Consider the following 22,135-nt stretch of genomic DNA (forward strand, 5'->3'; position numbering starts at 1 on the left):
CCTGTCAGCTTGCATGAGGTACAGGAAATGCCTGTTAGAAGCTGATTTCCTCAGGATATCTTAAATGGACATGACCACGAATAGTTTGTCCCTGCCAGCTTTCTGCCTCTGCAGGGCTGTGTTTTCTGTTATTTCCAGGATGAAACCCAACTTATTAAAGAACAAGACTGTACATCTTTACTTCATGTTCGTGTTTATTTTGTTCATGAATGTTGCAGGCTACCACACTTAAAGAGACTTTCCCAGATTCAGCCCTAGGGACAAGAATGCCATGTTTCTTAACCAAAAATCATCTGCTTCATTTAGAATAACAGAGACGCTGCTGGGTTAATCACATGGCCAATATTCACTGTGCTCCACCACTAAGATCATAAATATGCCAAGGCCTGCAACGCCAAGCAAGTATTTTGGGAAGGAGAAAAAAAAAAAAAGCAGAGGCACAATTGTCTATTATCTCCATAAACAAAGTAATTAGGGATGCAGGTGAGGTAGAAACAGAGTATAAAGGGCAACTGGAGCTGTGACACTAATTTAAGGTCCTAGGAGTTTCTTTTTTGTGTTAATAAAATTTCTTGAGGTCCAGATCTCATCACAGTGCACTAACTGGTGCCTACATCCATAAAGAGGCTCACCAAAGTCAGTGGGGCTCTGCATGGGGGTGCAGAACAAGGCTGCCTGTTCATGGGCAGGTATTTGGGACCAAAGTGAAATTATATCACTGTGACATGAATACACTTGCTGGGAGTTCCCTAGGCAAGAAAGAAGAGCACCTGTATTACGGTAATATTGCTAGAGGGTGTTAGGCAAAGGACCTTCAGGCATATTAGCTCAGATCTCTTCAGACCTGTTCCATATGAACTGTTTGCTGGCTCTGTGAACTGGAAATGGCAAATCCATTTCCTTTCTCCTCCCAGTGGAAAAAGAAAAGTTTTATTTTGGGTTCTTCATAGGCAATAGGCCCACAGAGGGATCTATCATGTATTTCTAGCTCTCTTTGTTGTGCTGATAACCTTATCGACTCAAATGCATGCAGAGGATCACTCAAATTATGTTTTCACGTTGAAACTCAGATGAAGCCCAGGCAGGATGGTCCAGCAGACCAAGGCACAGACCATTTAATGGCAAAGTTATTCATACAGCTAAATTACCAAAGTTACCAAAAAGATTTTGCATGAGAAGACAGGTTTGATGAATCAGTGGGAGGTGCTCCCTGAACACCACGGAGACTGCCTTGGGTCAAAGTAGCAGCAATGTCTGATTCTCTTCTCCTAGCTTATTTCTGTGGTGTACATGCAGTTTCTGAATAGAGATATAGTGATGCAGAAGTGAACATAAGTTTTATCTCCAGGTTTATTTTTAGACTGACCTGAATAAGAATTCTGAAGGATAAGGTACCTTATTAGATCTAAGAACCAAATTTTAAAAGTTTTGAAATTTACTTACAATCAGAAACAATAGTCTGCAGCAGGAGTGGGCTAACACAGAATCTGACTCTACTTTGACTTTCAACTCTTGCTTAAAGCTTAAAGCCTTTGAAGTTTGATACATACAGTCAAAAAAAAAAAAAAAAAAGGATTGATCAGGTAAACTGACCCTGTCAAATGGTAATGTTTATTCCAGTTATAAAAAGCACAAGGTTTCTCTTATATAATTAAGGCACAGAATCAAGCATTGTGTATGTTGCTGTAGGAAAAAAAAAAAACCCAAAATAAAAACACCCCATTCAATAGTTCAATTAATCCATCGATCCTTGCCCTTCTCCTGCAAGATTCTTAACTCAGATATGAGTCAAGTTGGAGTACGTGACACATTAGCAACTGGTTTGGAGACCCAAATTAAGTGAAACAATGGTGCCAGCACAGATTCACGTAGAAAAATTTAGCAAAGGTCAAAATCAGGTAGATACAGAAGAGGAACTGAGATTGCTTCATGCTTCGAGTACCATGGGTGGAGAGTCCTGTGTGGAAACTCATACTGCTGTCACTAAGTTGTACTTGCTTTGAGCACAGTGTTTCTGTATTTGTCAGAATTCTTCCTTTCCTTAACACTGAAGTGTCATTACAAAGGAGCGGATTGGATTTCCAAGTGGATTCATTTTTTTCCTTAAATTTATGGCACTACTTGTCTAGGTGAACATAGCAGTAGAGAGATCACTGGCTAGTGAAGAAGAAAGTGTAAGGTCTTTGTCTTGGAAAGTCTTTGAATTAATCTGAAAACACTAAAACACAACATACGCTGAATGGTAGGTGACCAGCTGAGTCCCGTACAGTCATTGACATGATTAGGTCCCCTGTTAATGATGAAATTCTCACTATCAGCAGTGAGAACAGGGAGAGGCATAAGGCAGGCTTCCCAAGGTAGTCTGATTATTATAAAGAAGCACACAGTAATAAGGCACATTCTATGCTACATTTTAGCAAAATATACCCATTAAAAAGTAGCAGGTATGTTAGTTTGTTAGTGCCCACTACAGAATTAAAATGTACCCCCCCGCAACCCACAAGCCTTAGGAGGCCTTTCTGGATGATATTACTTTCCTTCAGTGAAATGCTAAAATTCCTGTTTTGCTTGGAGTAATGGATTTGGGTTGTCTATCTTTTTGCTGGCAGATCATCTTCATTTCCCAGCTCTAGCAACTGCCTGAATTGCTTTGATCCACTCTGTACGTTCTGCAGATGAGGCTGCTTGCAAGTAATAGTGGATTTCACTTGCTGTGATGATTTCAAATAGGTTATTGTCAAGATCATACTTCTTGGCTACAGGGAAGAAATAAGGAAGTCAGTTAAGAGAGAATGAAGTCTTGTATTTACAATGTTTCTATCTTTACATGCCATAAAGGGATTTCCTGGCTTTCTACAGCTGTGCCTGATCATGCCTTTGCAAACGGTTTGCAACATCAAGCCCCTGAGATCTGTCTTTCTCATGGAGAAAAAAATATATATTAATTCTGCATGTTCCACTTTCAAGAGGCTCTGTTCAACTGATCCCCAATCATGGAATCATCTGCAACCCTGCAAACAGGTCATATTCTTCGAACCCAGCAGTGCCTTGCAAGCTGCAGAGAAAAGACATTTAAGCTCACTTCACATAGAAGTCTCTAGCTCTTTTCACACCTTTCAGCACAGCCTACACAGGTGTTGAAATGCCAGACTTTCTTGCTGAGTATGGCAGTCAGTATCTCTCGCAGAGAGGAAAATGCATGGAATGGATGTCCTTATTCCTTACAGCAGTGGCTAAGCATTGTTGTTGCCACAACAGATAGTTTTAGCAGGGGACAGAATGTATAGAGTAACAATTCATAACCATCTCTAACCTTCTATCTTTATCACAGTATCCTTCTCCAGTAATTAAGACTGCAGCAGAGAGCCTAGTTACTAGAATAATTATTAAATCATTGCAAATAGATTGCTTTTGACTCAAACCACTTATGATTTCACACAGACAGAAAGAATGCACTAAAACACATCACACAGCTCTTTAAACATGGTTTCTTACAGTCTGGCATATCTTCCACTGCTGTGACCACGCAGCCCCTCAAGTGAATTGCTCCTAGTGGATCTTCTCCCTAGGGGGGACAGGAAATCAAAATGAAATACAACATTTCCAAAACTGATCACATATCAACATCTGACTACAACCCCATAACAGAAACAAGAATATTTAACAACCGAACATGTCATCTCTGAAAAACAGGGGATCCTCAGACTGTGTGGGACATGGGGTGGAGGGGGAAGACCTGTATGTGAACAGAGAATTTTTATTGGAATTCAGGGTCTGTGGAATATTTTGTATCTCCTGAGCAAATGTGCAAGAGGAATATAAGCTCTGTTTTGATTTCATCAGTGAATAGAAAGGGTAGATAAGCAGAAAGAAAAGTAGATCTTAGAAATGCCTTTATCAAGCAGCAGAAGCAATTATGCCCCTATTTACAATTTGGCCTTCTTGCACGCCTCAGGACTGTGACAGCCAAAGAACAAGTAAAAAAGCATTTTTGCTAGCATAAGCCTGAAGCAAGCAATCTCTGTGCGTTGACACGTCTCAGCCCTTTCATAGGGGAAGACCAGAGTGGGAAAAGCATGCTGGGAATGGAGAGGTCAAACTCCTCAGTGCTGATTCTCCAGTGTGTCTAGGCTGCCTCTGTCAAGGGGGACAGGCATGGCCTAAAGCACCTCTAACTCACAACACAACGGCACTGCTCCTGCAGCAATGCAGGACAAACTAAATCCTGTGGCCTGAGCCTGCCTGAATGCCAGCTTTTGTGGGGCAGGCTTTGCTCACGGCAATGCATTTCTCAGGGCAGAGTTTGGCCCATTATATTAACACAAGAAATGGAACACCATGACTCAGCCTGACACAGAAAATACTTCAGTTATAAACTGCAAAATGACTGCATTGTTTTAATTTGCTCTTCTAACCTTGTTAATTTTAATCAAATGAGAGTACCTTTATTTTAATTAATCACAAAGAAGAGGTGAGAGCACAGTTCAGTGCTGCCTGTTTCCCAGCTCTCAATGGCACTTCCCACACTGACTTGGCAGCAGCAGAAACCATCCTTCTCTCCGCTTTTCCAGAGAGCTGCCAGGCAATGTGAGCACAAATAGTCCCACTTGGCCTCCCCCATCAGACATTCTCAAGCAAATACTCCATTCAGACATTTCTACAAGGAAAAGGTTTTAGAAAAAATAAACAGAGAAATAAACAAAAGTCGACCAAATGTTTCTTACTCCAGCAGGATCATAGTAGTGAAGATATGCAGGGTCCTCTCTCAAAACAAACTTTCTCACTTTCCAGTTTTTCCTCCGATGTCCCTAGGAAAATTCAAAAACAGGAACGTCATGAACTGCTTTGCTTACATGTGCTTACAGCCAGCACATACCCCCACACACATACAAGAGAGCATGCAAATACAGAAGGGAAAAAGATGAGTATTTTGAACAAATGTTCAGTGGAGTAGGGACTTGAATCTGGCCTTTCTGCATCCCACCTTATTGCCCAAAAAACTGGGCTATCAAATTCATTTCTCTTTTATTTTTTGTACAAAGTGGAACAGCTTCAACATGGAAGATTCTCCTAAAAACATCTCATAGCTTGGTAGTTATGACACTCGTATAAGATCTGTGAGACTTGGGCTTAAATGCTTGCCACAAAACATGGCTGTGAAATATCTTGCAGGTAGGTAATTTGGACTATTGGCAACAGTGATCTGAAGGCCCCTCTCCCACTGTAAACAAACAGAAAAAAAAGCCTGAACTGGCTCAAGCACAGAACTGCTGGAGAGGGTTGATGGCTCAGAAGATCAAGCAGAAATAACACCACCTCCCGATACGGAAGTAGATGCCTCATTGCTTTTAGCAGCAGGGTTCAGATCCTAACCATTCCCCTCAGCATCTCTTACTGGCTGGTTTAAGAAGCTTTCCCACCAACCTGCTACCTTCCAGTAATGCCATTCTCAGGCATCCAGCCCTCCTGGGGCATCACCCTGAGCACTGCACTGTGCCTGGTCCCTGAGTGCCTCCCACACAGGTGAGGATGCCACCTAGAAAGAAGTCAGGCACAGCACACCAAGCACAAAGTCTGCATATGGATTTAACTCTAAGCTGTGTAGGCACCTAAATCGCATTATCAAAAGCCGCCTTGGCCTTTAGTCCACCAGCTCCAACCAGTGTTGATCCTTAAGTACTCTCTAGCTCTTGGAGATAACCTATAGCTCAGCATGGGTCACAGCTGGTGACCTCGTGGACTCATGCTGGACTTGTGGACCCCAAACACCCATGGACTACGTCCAGCTCATCTAGTCCTGCCCTTTTTCCTGGAAGCTGGGAAATGCCTCCTCCAGTGCATATGCACATCCTGCCATTCACATCCTGAGCCTGATGAGTAACCACAGAAGCTGCAGGAAAGACAGACTGTGAGACAATCAAGGGATCCAGATCCTGTGACCAGGTAAGCTTGACCCATCTGTACTCATTTTGTGGCACTCACATCAAGGTAACCCCGGGAACTGGTTCACAGCACTTCACAACAGTTCTGGATTTTCCCCAGCCATCATTTCAGTCTTGAAAACAGGCATTCTCAGAAGAAGCAGTGACACTTTCAAGCAACGGTCCACAGTTCACCGAGGGTGCCCATATCCAGACTAACACTGGTGGAAGGCTGTTGTGCATCATTTCCTCTCAGCATTTCAAAATATTAGTTTCTCAATTAACTGCTGCTGTTTGCAAGGGAGTTCTTACTAATTAGGCAGAGATGAACGTGACAGGGTAAGTGTTAGCAGAAAGACTCATATCTAACTTCTTCCATTGCTTTTGAGTAACATGGTTGTGCAAGAGAAATACAAGTGAGCAGCACCAAAAATTACTTATGCTCCCAACAGATATTTCCTGGTATCATTCAAGGCACCAGACTTCAAGAGGAAGTAGATATCCATTCCAAAGCACCGGCTCCTATGTGAGCTAACAGGAGCACAAAAGAACCCATAATAAAAGGTGTTGTTCCTCTCGGTTCCCCTGAAAAGGGGCTAAGAGAGTGTTCAAAGAAGAAGCAGTAGAGCACCCACTATCTCTCTTCAGCTAGCAGTACTACAAATATTTTAACAGCACCCATCACATATCGCAATGACATCTATGTGCTCTGGTATCTGCACCTTCACAACACTTGAAGGAAGTCCTGCAACAGGTCCTACGGCTCCAGCCCATTTGACCTAGTGATTCATCCTAGGGACATTAAAGATCATGCTGAGGTGATTTAAACATCTTCTGCCTCCAGCCACTTCTGGTGACTATGGCCCTTGGCTAAATTACCACTGTTCCCAACCCAGCCTAAAAGTTGCAGGTATCATCAATTTAATACTCCAGGCCCTCAGAGGAACTGAGAAGAGCAGACATGCAGCCTGTTCTATTGATTCTGCCATGGGGATAGTATCATCCAGCAGAGAGGCAAGATGAACAGCTGGATTAATACTTAAACTGCTTCAGCATAATCTGACAGAAGTCATAAGTCATTCTCTGAAAGGGGAGTGGTGATATTTAGAGACACAGTGTTGTACCTGGTAGTTGGCACTACCTGCCAACCTGCAGCAGAAGAGCTCGGTGCTATAGCTGTTTTACATCTCTTTTGCTTCAATGCTCAAGTGAATTATGATCCAAGTGGGCCAGTCTGAGCAATGCTGGTCACTCTTCCTATTGCGAATACACTGAACAACACCCCAGTGCATGGTTTTGGCTTGCTCTACTACACAACTGGGTGATCACATCACATCAAGGGGTGATTCATCCTCTGAGAGAAACCTGGGTATTCATCAGAGCTCAGCATATGCCTCACCACTCCCAGACAGGGCTGCAAATTTAAAAACTGTGTCTGATCTAATATCACAGTACTTAATAACCTTATCCTGTTGGCTTTTCTGTTTTCCTGTTCCATCCTGTTAAAATAACTGAAGAATCCTAGTCCTGCTTTTGCTTTGCTAATATCTGATTGAAAAGGTCTTAGAAAGTAAGGATCTTATATTGAGGTTCACCATATGGTTTAAAGTTTAGCTGGAAAGGAAGGCACACAGTTATTTTCTTTCCGCTACAGATGGGAAAGGATCAAACATTAGTGACTGAGAGGACTTATTTTTCCAGGTATGCTGAAAAAGCCTGTGAAAGCTGGTATCTGAATATAGTTTCATGTCCAGAGGGACACTGCATGGGGAGCCTTTTTACCTGCGTTCAGTTCCAACTGTTTGTCACATCTTCTGCTTAAGCATTCTTTCTTGTCTAGTTAAAATTATAAACTATCTTAATATTTTGTAGTAGGAGCAATAAACCTTGCAAAGTCGGACAAAAGTGCTGCCATCTTGCTACGAAAATGGTTCTTTGTAAAGGGAGGGGCGACAAAGATTAAACCTGGCAAGTGTGGAGATGTACAAAAATTATCCTGTATTCATGCAGTATCATTCCAGTGACAGAATGGAACATATGAAATACTGACCTGTTTCAGTAAACATCCTTGTTTGACCACTATGCCTCTGAATTCTTCTTTCAGGACCACATCATCATCGCTAGAATTCCCCTCGCAGAAAAACCCACTGTCTGGCTGCACAACCACAAGAGAGATTTCAGAAGTCAAACAACTGGTGTATGTGTATGTATATGTATAATATGACCTTTCTTTGGCTCCCCTCCAACCCTGTTTTTCGCCAGCCAAAAATCAAGCCTTTCACTGGAAAATTTCCCAGTGAAGCTGAGTTGCTCTCCAAGTCACCATGGAAGCATTTCAGTACAAGGTGGGACTACACACCATGGGTCTCATTTGTACTGACTCAAACTGGAAATTAAGCTGAAAGCAAGCAGACTGCACGTGGACTACCACATGTCCAGGTAATAAGAAATTCTGATGGCCAAGGCTGCCTTAGCCAGCAGTGTCTATGCTTCCATTTCTGCCCAGGTAAGGTCTCCTTACCACATAGATATTCTAGGAAAATAAATGAAATGATGGGAGATTCATTTTGCTGAAGTCAAATGACTACATGGTAAATATAAACAGAATCGAATATTTAAATATCCTTATTTGGCAGAAGGAATTAATCTTTGTTAGCCTAAGTTCATAAGCCAAACATCTTTAAAAGAGTATTTGACCGTGATTGTCATATTGCGAGTTCTTCTAATCAAAGCACAGAGTATGAAGTACTAAACTGAAAAGGCTGGGTAAGTTACACAGGACGAGTGGTCTGGCTGGGGACATTAAAAAAATAAGTTTGCCTGTTTGCTCACAGGCAAGCCTGTGTCTGTGTGTGCTGAGTCAGATCTGATGGCTTCACACACAAAAATGAGTCTGCAGCTTGTGTCACTTCAAGAAATCACATGGTAATGAATTACTCCCTTCCCTGGCTGTTGAATCATCAGTGGAAATGGTGGCTAATTTCTGGTCACTGCTGAAATTCCTGAGAACAAAGTCTAAGTTAGAAAGAACCCAGCTTGACCTCAGCCCTCAGATCACACTTACAAAGGGTCCCAGGAAAACTTACTGCTTACAAACATTAAACTGAGCAAGTTCATTCTGGATGTCACATAGAGAAAGGCAACTAACATGAATCTCTCTATTTCTGTACAATCCTACCTCCAAGACTTAAGAAACCCAATATAAGCCTGAGAAAGCTGAGCATCTTCCAGTCTGGTACAACAGAAAACCAGAATACAACACTCACAAAATAATAATAGGCATCGGTGAGATCTAAGAAGGGGGTGTCTGACAGTCCCTCTGCAGCAGCCTTGGATGTATCCCCTGCAGGCTGTAGGTAGCCTTCATTCAAGAGGGAAGAGGCAAGCATAAGGCCTTCTTTGCGATTTCGGATGGAGTTGCTAGATACTAGCCAGTCAATCACAGAGGTGCCTGGTTACAAGGGAATAAGCAAGAATATTAGCCACAAACCAAGACAGACATGAAGAAGGCTAACAATACACAGGCAACAAACCTACTCCATCTATTCATCAATCTGCTGAAAGATATTCTTAGGGACAACACAGAGAGCTAATACGGAGAGGTACCTGGATCATCCAGTGAGGTACAGCCAATGTGAGTAATGGGAGGGGGCCAGGAGAACTCTTGAACACTGTACCTCAGGGAGAAGAGAGCTGGAAGGGGATGCAGGGCTGAGCTGGGAAGCCTCAGTGGTAGCGAATGAGGAAGCACTACAGACAGCCAAGCCTGGAGAAGGCAGTCTTCTGAGCTACTATGCTACTGACACGGTGCCTTAGAAATGGTGAATTTTGACCTCAGCACCCCAGATTTGACTTGGAACAGGACAGGCATTACAGTGTGACAGTTTACTGATCAAGAATTCAGAGTGGAGTAATTCTGCTGGAGCCAAGTGTTTTATCTAATTTTCTACAAAGACTTATTTCAATCTTTCTGGCACTGGCTCTTTTTCAGAGCAGGGTACAATCCCTGCCCTCCTCTCTAGCCTACCATGGCCATATCTGAACAGCTTTTCAAGTTTCATCCTTTGAGCATCTTCTATGTTGATCAAGAAAACTTCTGCCAGCTTTTCTTCTCAGACTTCTCCGTGCTCTACAAAGTTTAGAGCTATTTTGATCTATCTTTACCCTCTTGGTCCTCCGCTCCTTTTGCTGTGTGAAAATGGGGAACAAGATCTCCTTACCTGTAAAGCAGTGGTTGAACACTTTTTTATCTTTTTCCAGCTTTAACTCCTTTATTCCCTTTTCAGGATCTTTCATTGAAAGGTACAAAGCACTGTGCATAAAAAGAACCACAGGAACTGTTAGAAAACAGAAAGCTTTAGCCAATTGGTACAATATAGCCCTCATTCACTGGGGTCCTCATATTTTGCTGGCATCATGATCTCTGCAGAGCTACAGCACAGCTTAGCTTAATCTCCTGTAAAGTAGGCTGTGCAAAGCCTTGAGGCCTCACCACATGCCTACCGCGGCTGCAGGAGCAGAGGGGTAAGTACACAAAGGCCGGGGCTCACCCCGCCCCACTTTGAGACTAGAACAATTTGCGGTGACTGTAGTGCAAACAGAGGAACAGCTGCAGGCTCCTTTGCGGGGCCCCACAACCCCAGTGCTGATACGGGAGCTCACTGACTTCCTATGTTCCCCCTAAGGTCCTCAGCAGAGCAGGAGACCTGTGACCATGACACCTCCAAAGTCTCCACGCTTTCAGAGGCCCTGAGTAACCTCAGTTACTCCTGGTCTGATTTCCTTCCTCCCACCTACTTTCCACTTGCTCAAAACTCTAATTCCTTGGGGCTCTGAAGCGACAAGCAGGCCAAACACTAAATGCCACAGGCCAAGTCCTTTGGATTAGTATTCAGTCAGGGTGATTCTCTGCTGAAACCAGTGAAGTCGATTTAGTTGGAACTTGGCCCTATGCAGTTTTACAGCTCTCCCAGGAGCACTGCAGATTCATTTGTACCCTAGTATTTACTCCTCAGAGGCAAAAAATATGTTGTCTTTAACTTTATAAACAGAGACAAGCAGATGGCTTCCTGTGTGTGCCCTTTATCTCTTCTCCTTTTGCCAGCTCCAAGTTCTCTGGCAGACCCCTCTCTCCCTTCCCATCCAAAAATAATTGGTAACAGCAACATCTGTCTGGAGAACAAACAACAGGTCTGAAATATTTTTGCAAGACACAGTTGTATAAAAATGCCTCTCCTGAAAGAATTATAATTTTGCTTAAGGTCTCCTTTTGTACTGCAGTGTGCTCAGAAACCTCCTCATCAGCAAAATCCTTTGACAAATAAGCATGTTTTGATTAAAAAAAAACGTGTTCAAAAATGATCTTCCCGGTTCTGATTGCTAGCTCATTTCTACCACGTTTTGTTCCCTGAAACTGTTAGTCATGCAGAAAGGACTCTGAGGGAAACTGGATAGGTAACATGGACAGATATGTCTTCCATATGAGAACAAACCTCAGGTTGATTGTTTCAGGCAGTCTGATAGACTTTCTTGTGGATTTTCTAGCAAATCTCTGGCCTCCATCTATGCACTGAATAGCTTTCTTGATATCCCGTACCCAGGCATCTCTCTCCTCTAGGTAGGCAGCTTGGAAGAAATGGTCCTGCTGCTTGGCCGCAGTGAGCTTGAAGACAAACTGGAATGATAAATGATGTTTTTTAAAGTTACTTTTTTGTAGCCAGATAAGCATGATTACTCTAGTTTCATCACTATGTATACAGCCTATCTGTGCCTGAGGGGTTATGGAAAATGTCTTAGACCCACAGTTAACACCAAAAAAACCTCTGAAGAAAAATATGAACTCGTAACTGACTCCTTTTATTATTTCCCACTGAACACTCCTGATGTTGTCAGTACAGTCAAGGTGAGCGGCACTGACATAGCTGTTGATTTTAACTTTTGCTGTGAAGTTCAACACAGCTGAAAGACTGAAGTGCCCAGCCCCTGCAGGCTTACAGTGGGTGTAAGCTTGTCTTAATATAGAGGCGTGATCAGTCTCAAGTCGAAAAAAAACCTACATCATGCTGCTCAGCTACAGATATACTGGGTGAGAAAAGGACACAGTCGTACTGGAGAGGAGCTGAACAAAGTTGCAGCCTAGCACACCTTTAAGGGTTTGGTGGGGAGATGGTATAGTCAAACCTTAGCTACACCTTATGATCACTGCCTATCAAAACACAATGACAATGATGGAAATACTGTGTTGCTAAAAAGGGGAGAAGAGATCTTTAGAAGGTAGAATCTTTTTAGGCAGAAAAAAACCCACCAACCTGAAAAAAAAAAAACATACAAACTTCAGATTGTTTGATCTGTTTTTCATCCAGTGATCTTCTGGATGAAAAATCTGGATTTATTTACTCAATCAAGAGGGTTTCCATTTCCTCTAAAATACGGTTCCCCGTAAGTGGAATTGTAATTTGTTCCATAATTGTATTAGAATAAATACAACAGATTGTGACTCTCATATTTAGTGGGCATCTAACTAAAAATGGCAGGCTAATCAGAAGGCAGATAGCATGGCTTTGTGAGGGCAAGTAGAGACTGTCATCAGAGGGCAAAGCACAACGAATCTCCAGCAATGAAACCAAAACACTGTCAACAAGTCTACTGAAGCCTGCTTTTGTAAATGGTATAATTCTGAGCTTCCGAAAAATGAATCTTTCAGATCATTGCCAATGGTAAACAAATTCTGACACCCTGAAATTGTGCAGAAGTCCCACTGTCTTCAGTGGAAGGAAAAGCAAAGCACTGGATACTCAAAAATCCTTTTCAAACAAAAAAGTAACTGATTCTTTTCTGACAATGTTGGTTTCCAGCAACACCCACCTTCAGTGAACGCTGCATGTTTAAAGTAACCAGGCAGATCTCTACAAATCCGAACAGCCAAGAGTCATGCTAACACTCTGCAACGCCGGAATGAAACAAAGCACGAAAGCAGGCTTTTACCAAGGGGACAATCAGGGTTCTCTGAATGGAGGAGATGAGAAGCAATGAACACTGAAATGTTAGAGAAGCCTTTTTGTTTCCAGTACACAGAAGAGACTAGAAAAGCTTTTTTCTCCCACCTTTACCTATCAGAAAACTTAGATCTCTAAGCTAGATATTCAAGCATCCTCTGAAATTGGTGAAGAGGTTGAGTTTCAAATTCTAGAACATCACATTAAGCAATGATCGAACTTCAGACCAAGAATAGTGAACAGCAGTGAATGGATGTTGAAATAAAACCTCAAAACGTACAGTCAGCTACACCTCTGTTTAACAAATCAAAGACTGCTTCCTTTTCCCTTTCACCTCAGCACCTGCCTTTTGGCAATTGATTTTAAAACTGAAGTGTGTTGGTGATGTACCTTGTACATAAATTATTGGTTTCAGCTAGGCCTTGATGCAGGGATACAATCTGATTTAAAAAGCTGAAATATAATCGGATATAAAAGTCTGCTCATGGTTCGGTATTCACTACTCCAGACGAGTGAGACTAGACTTAAAACTGACCTAACTAGAATCATCCCACTTCTCAACCTTCAGAACTCCTGTCCTAAAAATATACTTTCATTTTTAGCCATAGGAAGTGAACGTGCGAGAACCAATAGGAACCAGAATAATTCCCAGAGAAAGCAGAACTCTATGTTTTAGCATGTAATCGACTAGAACTCAGGATGGAATGCAGAGGCTTGAATTCAGCAGTCCCAATGACAGCACTACTCATATGAATGAGCATGTTATAGTATTGCTCTCTGATATTTGACTGCTTGAACAGTGCAAATTTTAAGAGAAAATACCCCTCCATGGCTGCTGAACAATGGACTTGCAGAAGGACCTTACTGTGTCAGTAAGGAGGGCCTGCTCCAGTACCTGCTGATGTAGTTAGGATCACTTCCATCAACTTCAACAAACTCTGCATCAGATCTTATTTATTAAAAAGACATTTTAGGTGCACTGTCCCCAGATTTGAGATCCTTCCTTTTTCCTTTGTTCTTGCTCAGAAAAGGCCTCAGTGACTGAAATGAAACTTTGACCAGGCAAAAAATGAGGGAAAACTGATCAAAAACTTCATTTGCTACGTCAGTGAAACACATAACCAGGAACTGTATTTCCTTCTGTTAGTGAACACGGCACATGACTTTTATATGCTAGCCCAGAAGGCATAATCTAAAACTCATTGAAGTCAACAGAAAGCTCCTCATAGGCTTCAGTCACCCTTTGCTCCAGACTCACTGCATTATATCCTCTGCAAACCAGTAAATCCCCAAGCAACCCTTTGGGCAAGTGGGAATCTCTCTCACTCTGAGTTCAGCAGACATTGAACACTTCGGACCTTTCTGCCTATTTTATAGAATACACATATGCTGGTGAACTATCTTTTTATTATTGTTAAACATGGTGGTACTGACATTTCCAAGGAACCAGTACAGACCAATATTGATTTGAGCTAAGTTTCAAGTGCCCCTGTGGGAGATAAAAAAAAGAATCATCTGTCTGGAAGTAAATGCTTTGTGAGGAAAGCTTGATTTCTAGTATTATACAGTGGGATCTATGAAGCTCTTGAACACAGTGCTATCCCCACCATGAGTTACATCTCACGTGTAGAGTAAGGAGACCTGCGCTAATTGAGCCTATCTAGGAACACAGCTTCAAATCAGCAGAACTAGATCCAAATGTCTGCAGATCTATATATTTGATTTCTGACCCTTTATTTGGTTATTTAATGCTCCTGCCCCATGCTATGCTCATTAGACATAAGTATGTTTTACCTTTATTATTCATGGTTTGCAAAAGAGGAAGTCAAACATAATGCGCGATTAATACAGATTACATGAATATCAAGTATACGCGGTTGGGCAGTTACCAAATCGTAATAGAACAGTTTGAAATCACTGCTTCACTTGGGCATTCATAGCACAGCATTTATCTCCCTCCTGTCCGAGCAAGCTCATCATTTCTCTTTGACAATAATTAAATGTTTCCACTCCTTGTGAAATAAAGGTTCCCAAACTTTCGTTTTGTGGCTATTAGCAACTGGATTGATACTTAATAAATGGAGCTGCCCCGTTCAGCCGCAAAGTGTCCCCATAACAATACAGTACAGCTCTATTCTCCGACAGATTCAGAGATCAAAAAAATCTCTTTCTGAATCACTCCTCTTCAAATATCCTGACTTTTTCTCACACCCTTAAACACTATACAGGTCCAAGCCTGCTTGTTAGCTTCTACGACTAGTCAGAGTCACAGCCAGAAAAAATGTAAGGAATCTGTAACCACCAGCCTTGTGCCCCTTCAGTGCCTCCATCAGTATAAGTATACTGTCAACCATTTTTATAAAAGAAAGTACTTACCATTCTTTTGCCAAAATCTTGGCATGGGCTGTTAATAGAGCTTCCTTTTAGTGGGACCATCCCTTTGGGGCTGTTGTCAGCCTTCCGCTTGTAGAATTCAATTCCATCTTCTAAGAGCACAACCCACATTGGCTTCCAAGTATTAAACATACTGCCCTGTATCAATAAATCACAGTGTACATTAAGTCCAATAAAACACTGTTCACATTATATCCACTGAAGATCTGACCTTCTAGGCAGTGTCTGACTGACTATTTATTAATAAATAAATGATAAATAAATAAAAAAAAATAAAAACTATATTTATTGTCTCAAGGAGGGGTACATATCATAACCACACCAATCTCATCATGAAGTTAAAATGCATTGCTGTTATTTTTGTGACCATCATTATTTTTCCCTTCCGGTTGTCCCAACCACAAGTTTTTCCACAACTGCATTGTCTGCACCAGCAGGTGTTTATTTTCAGTGTCAGTTTGTCTCAACTACTATCTTTAAGATGACATAGTGGCAATATCATAACCAATCCTCAAAACTTTCAGATGTGAACTGGCACATTAGAGCTGTCTCATTAACTTTGGGCATCCTATGCTGTGTTTAGGACTTGATGCTACAATACAGTAAGCTCCTGAGGCCTGGCTGTCTGTTAAGAGAACACAGCTCAGGATTTCTAGACAACATGAAAATGAACTGTACGAGTAATGAATAGTTCTGAGACTGCAGATCTCCAGGTGGAGGGTGAGAAACTAAGATTCATTTCATCTTTTAAAGCTTTTGCTTCCCATTCCTAAAACCAGATGTTAGATGTGAGAAATGCAAAAATACAACCAGGGCTAGATCCTGCATATATCGAAACACATGGAAAAACCGTCAGGGCTTCAAAGAGGAACTGCCTGTTTCTTGGTGGTGAGCATGACTAAGTGCTAGATTACTATGACAGTCTGTTGCACTCTGGCTAGATGCACTCCTTGGTCCTGTCCCCTAGCCAGCTTCAAAAGTGGCCACAGATTCCAGATACCCCAGTGACTTGCTGCCCAGTTAGATGAACTTCTAGATATACTGAACATCAACAGTTCTGAAGAGCTATAAAAAAGCACTTGGAATCTGTGGGCCATCCTTTGAAAATACTGGCTTTCCTTGCTCTGTCTGGCACAAAGACAGACCTCAACTTATCCCCTCCTCCTCTAACTCCCTCCACAGCATCCTTGTCTTCCTCAGAGCACAGGGGCTGAGCAGTGCTGAAGCTGCAGACAGAAGCAAGGCAACCACCTTCGTGCTGTGCAAGTGGCGTGTTTTGATTTGCTAAGCCCGAGAGCTCTGCAGAGTACAGTCTCATTTGCATTTTATATTTCTGTGGAGGTAACACACTCTGAGTCTTTTTTTTTTCAAATGAAGCCTTCATCTGTCACATCCTTTTTCCTGCCCTACCTTCCAAAAAAGGCCTCTTGCACTCTTGAATCAGACCTAACGTTTAATTACAGAATGGAGAAGGAAAAGTGTTGGCAGGGAACTTGCTAAGAGTGGGACCTGCTCCACCTTCTGCAGCCCTTGCTGGAATCAGAGGTTGTCCCACAAATGAATGCTACCTTCCAAAGGAAAACCTTCATGCTGGGGGCTCTCTGGAAATCCATCTAAACTGGGAACTAAAAAAAGACCCTTATCAGGATACCATGTGTGGGCTGCTGGTTTTTTTTAAACTAAGTCATAAGAATTCAGCATTTTTGGAGAGCCCAAACTGCCCGCTGGTTGATTTTCTGCTAGGAAATCAATTAAGATGGTGAGCCAAGACAAGAACCACTGTAATTTCCTTTTATTCACTGGGCTACCATGGCTCACAGTACTTCTGCTCATAAACAGACAAGTCCAGTACTTCCTGAAGATCAGACACTCTCTGCCAACAAAAGGCACTGCAAAGCAGGGTGAGACTGGCAGTCTCAGATTCACACCATCAGCAAGCCCAAACACAGTCATATTCTTCTTGCCTGAAACAGCTCGAGAAAGACAAGCAAGAATAAACCTGGATTTTATTTTCCTGAACTAAAAAGCAAATTATTTTACTTAGTCCAAGGACTGCAAATAAGATGGGTGTTTCCTGAATAGCTCTCTGAAATCATTAGCCACTATAAAAACACTTCCCCTTGGTAGGACTTCTTTTTTAACATCTGCAGCACTATGTGATTAAAAAATGAGCTATTTCCTACGTTTGCTTGAAAGAAGACACAGGGCCCGCAAAACACACAAACAGAGACTTGAGCTGACATAAATCAACACTGAAGTCTGACCCACATTTACACAGGTCACTTCATGCCAGCTAAAGCACTGGCCCCCAAGCATGCTCCTAGCCTGATGTAAATAACAAGAAGAGAAAGCTTGTGAAAAACGGCCTTCACATTCTGCAAAGACAGTTGTGGCTGCATGGATCACTCCTTTGGGCGATCTGACCCTTAGTTTCACTTTACAAATAAAGAAGAATAGGAGAGTACCTAATTAGCATGTAAGGTTAACCAGGAATACATCCATCCTAGCTGGAAGTTCTGGTTGTGCATTCACAACAGCCTCACTGGTATATTAAAGAGGTGATACCAATCCGATTTGTATCTTCTGCTCCTTTTGCCCACCGGCCCTCCCTCTAGCACAGTGCTGCTCCTCACCACCAGTGTAAGCTCACTTCTACAAGGACAGAGCCATCTCTGAGACCGTTCCAGCAAAGGGGGCACAATTTCCACTTCCCTCTGGCTGTCGTGACAGTGCCCAGTACTGACTCTCCACTAGCAGTACCCACGCACAGACTTCTTGGGGACTCAGCGCCCATAGGAACGGAAGAGACTGAAATGGGGACATCTGTTTGTATCTCTTCCTTGGGATATCCAGCTAGGCACACAACCTAAGTTTGTCCCAGCATCTAAGTTTCCAACCATACCCCTGCTGTGGGGGAATAGGGATCATGAGCCTTTTACACTGTATACTAGGCCACGGGAGCTACAGGTCTGCATTCTGCTGCGTGTGAATTTGGCGCGCTCTCTCTCCTCATGACAGCCTAAGTGCAGCTTTGAGATTGCTTTATGCGCTTACTTCCTTGCAACGGCAGTGAAAATATAAGCAAGGAGAGGCCTCTCTGCAACACTGGTCCCAGATTAGGAGACCCATCCAGCCTGCTTTTCTCATGGGTGAAGCTCCAGTTTTGGCAAGCAGAGACTTCACAGCACAGAGCTCCTCTCTTGCTCTGGGATTGGCACTGTTTATTCAGACTGCTGTAAGCCAAACTGCTCTAAGGACTTAAATAAAAGTCATAACCTAATGCTGCGGACTCCACCACAAAAGACTCCAGAGCAGAGGGGCAGTGGCCGTCTTCCCAAAAAGCAGAAGCATCTGTGGCCCCACATTCTGTCTCTAGGTCAAGGTGATCTGACCTCTTTGGTCCCACAAACCTTCCTGGCTGTAAGTCAGTGACTAGGTGCTACAGGGTAGGCTATGGCCACTTCAAGCTGTTACCTGTTTTGCCAAGCTTCCAATAAAGGCCTTGGGTTTCTTACCAAAAAAAAAAAAAAATCTTTTCACCCAAAGGTGCATCTGGGATATGTGCAAAAATAAACCTTACAATATTTTAACAGGATATAACTGCTAGCAGGTGCCTCTATTATCACTAACACTATATCATTTTAGTCCTCAGGGAATTGTTCTCATTTGTCCCCTTTTTTTTTTTTTTTTGGAAAAATGATGTTTTCTAATAACTGAAACCAAAGTATGTTTCCCTACATTTCCCCAGCATGTTCAGTCAGCTTGCTCTTCCACTGTGATCAAAACTGCCCACTTACCTTCTTAACCAAGTAGCCCTCCCTTATTCGCATTGGTTCTCGCTCCATGGCTCAGGCAATCCTGCTCTCAGGTCTAGCAGAGGTGGCTCTTCTGGCAGCAAAGTCTGTGGGCTGGTGCTTTTACAGTACAGCTGTGTCACTTTCACAAGTTCCTCTGCCTTCTAATCACATGAAAACAAGCCTGTTTGTTTCCTCTTACAGTGAGAGATAGGGAAACGCAGAAACACATGTTTATTTATAGGTTGTCTCTCTGACACAACAGGCAAGAGCTCTATAAAACCCCAACTGCATCAAATACTGCCAGCCTCGGCTACAGAACTCTGGGAAATTAAGAATTTTAAAGGCCCAATGCCAAGAATTCAGGCCCACTCCACAAACACAAGAGCTCTAGCAAAACAACGAAGAGGGTGGTGCTTCATGCTGCTGCTTGATGCAAGCCCAAAAGGTCTCATGGACACCTTTCCAGCTCACCAGCTTTGTCCCTGTATCACTTCAACCCGTCTTTGAAGCTTCACTGCCAGTGCACGTGGTGTTCAACAGAGAGCAGGAGGGCCCCTGCTGCATCAATGATGCGCCCTCTGCTGATATCAGAAGCAATCTGTTTATCAGACTTGATCGAGTTTTGGAGTTTGATGCTGAGATGTTCCATGGACGTTAGTATGCACATATGTATTTGACCCTAACATTACACAAAGCACCACAGCATGCGACTTTCCATGAGCATCTTTTACTTGTTACACTTATATAGCTTATTTGGCTATATTTGGTAAGAGATTGGTAGAAAACAGCATTTTTCAGTAGATATATACCAGAGCCACACTCCCTTTTTCCAATACAGGAGGAAGGGTGGTGACACACGGGTGGGAATAAGGAGGCTGCTGCATTGCCAAGGGCAAAGTAACCTCACAAGCAGAAGACTCAGAATCACCTTTAGAGCCGGCCTCACTCAGATCAGAGCTGCACCCAGAGTTACTCTGTCTGTCCCCTCTGCCATTTGCAAAGGTCTTTCACCCCGGCGTACCTGACACCCCGGATATACCTGACATCAGGGGCGGAAAAACAGAAACTTATATATAGCTTGTAAAAGCTTCATGCTCTTTGGAAAACAAACAAAGCTGAGCACTAAACACTGATCAAAAGCTTTGTTAAAAGCTTTGTTTCACATTTGCGGTAATGAATCTGACTATCAGCTCCAGGATATGGAATGAATTTAAGATGCATTCCTGAGTTTTTAGATGATATAGATTCAAATTTCTTTGAGTTGTTTCCAGGATGGCTCCCTTCAGCTCATGTAAGCCTTAAAATGATGCTTGATGTCCTCCAAAGCTTGTAGATTCTTCTTGTATAACGTCTTTTTTGCCAAATAATTCCTTCTGCTCTAAGAAGGTGGATTATTTCCTTCTCTTTCCTTTCATTCCGGTGGTTCCACCTTTGGGAAAAGCTACACTATTTTTGCTCTGACTGGACAGATAACCAAGAAATGCAGCTCATTGACAAAGACAACTCAAATTAAATGTCTTTCATATTTCTGGAAGCCAAACTATCCTCTTACTAGCTGCCTTGAAATCATAATGCTACAGAGCTTGGGGTGAGCATTAGAGACCAAGAACCGGCTCTCAGTTAGCTTCTCCTTCTGTCCCTACTTGCTGCCCCTCAAGTCTGAGGAAAAGAGACCCTCTCCCCTGCTGGAAGAACTTACAGGGAACTAAGAGAGAAGAATCTGCCAGCATTTTCCTCTCTGCAGGCAGCCTTTGCACAGGTTTTCCCCTCAGTGGGAGGAAGCTCAGCTCTGCTCTCTGGCTCCCAGTGGTTCAGTGTCTGTGCTGAGTCAGGATTACAGGCCCTGCATGATAAATTGATGATAAGAAGTGTCCAGGAACAGTTCCTCTTCCACAGGACATCCATGTGACCTTACATTAAAAAGTGGTTTAATACCAACAGAAAAGGATGCTGACAGCACACTGTGCAAAGAAAACTCAGTCTCTCATTTACCTGCATGAAAAGCCCCTAGAGATGTGTGAAATGCAATTATAGATACAGTGGCACCAAGCCAATAACTCCACAATTTACTAGTAGTTACTTAAGCAATTCACTGCAATTCAAAGCATAAAATTACCATCATCCAACATTAGCTGGAAGCAACTATTTTTATAACATTTATAACATTTCTTTTCTCTATGTTGTTTATACTTCACCCTCAAAGCTCACTTGTTCTTTTGCTAATCTGATATAAGTCACTGGAACAATCCTTTTCTTTTAACAGTGAGGCTTGTTTTCATTTATCACCCATCATCACGTGGAAACCAGCACTTCATCTTCCCCCAGGCCAAAATGTGCTGATCAGTTAAATTGTTCATGTGGAGCAAGATGGTATTTAACCATACAGTGGCCATGGTGGGGTGCAAGGGACAGGCTGGACTGCTGATGCACGTCTTTGTGCAGCTATTTTTGAAGAGCAGCACCAGGCACAAAGGAGAGAGGAAGGGCTGTATTTCTTCCAGCTGTCCAGACAGGGGAGGACAGAGCTTTAATCTGGCAAAAAGAGAAAGTAACCCGCATCATGAAAACCTGCTGTAAAACTTCACCTGTTTCCCCCATTTCTGTCCAAAGTAGGTAAGGTGTTTGATGCTGGGTTACAAACATTTGCTGTAACAGCACAACCAGCAACAGAACTGAACATCTTAGCTCAGTTTATTGGCAAGTGATCTGTTCTTGCAAGGGAGATCTTGCTGCTTTACTTCTTCACAAAATTTTGTTTTCTGCCACATCAGGGCCTGCTCCTGCAAGCATTAACAAAAAAAAAAACAACAAAAAGAAGTGATCAACTATATTGATTTGAGCAGGGGATCCAGCTGAGAGACTGATGGGCCTTTATATCCAAAGCTCAAACTATCCAGACAAATAAATGCATCACCTGCAAGGAAGTCGTATGCAATTGCTCAGCTTGTTACATTAACCCCACTGCTCCCAGTACTAGCCCTCACACTGCTGTTCTTTAACTGTTTGCTGTGCTTTAAGTGCCATAAGC

At 42.6% G+C, this 22,135-nt stretch overlaps 1 protein-coding gene across 1 annotated transcript; it reads right to left on the minus strand.

The window, feature by feature from the left end:
- Positions 1-922: 922 nt before the first annotated feature.
- On the minus strand, positions 923-21,881 carry PLEK (pleckstrin). Its single transcript, XM_013961856.2, has 11 exons — positions 21,693-21,881; positions 20,807-20,950; positions 19,108-19,268; positions 15,293-15,448; positions 11,414-11,595; positions 10,142-10,233; positions 9,188-9,372; positions 7,972-8,076; positions 4,725-4,808; positions 3,496-3,565; positions 923-2,756 (listed from the first exon to the last, which is right to left on the minus strand). The coding sequence occupies exons 3-11, from the start codon at positions 19,153-19,155 to the stop codon at positions 2,617-2,619; spliced, it is 1,062 nt and encodes a 353-aa protein (XP_013817310.1). The 5' UTR covers positions 19,156-19,268; positions 20,807-20,950; positions 21,693-21,881; the 3' UTR covers positions 923-2,616.
- Between the last annotated feature and the right edge of the window lie 254 nt (positions 21,882-22,135).

Source organism: Apteryx mantelli, chromosome 3 (assembly GCF_036417845.1).
Source record: "Apteryx mantelli isolate bAptMan1 chromosome 3, bAptMan1.hap1, whole genome shotgun sequence".
NCBI classification, from domain to species: Eukaryota; Metazoa; Chordata; class Aves; order Apterygiformes; family Apterygidae; genus Apteryx; species Apteryx mantelli.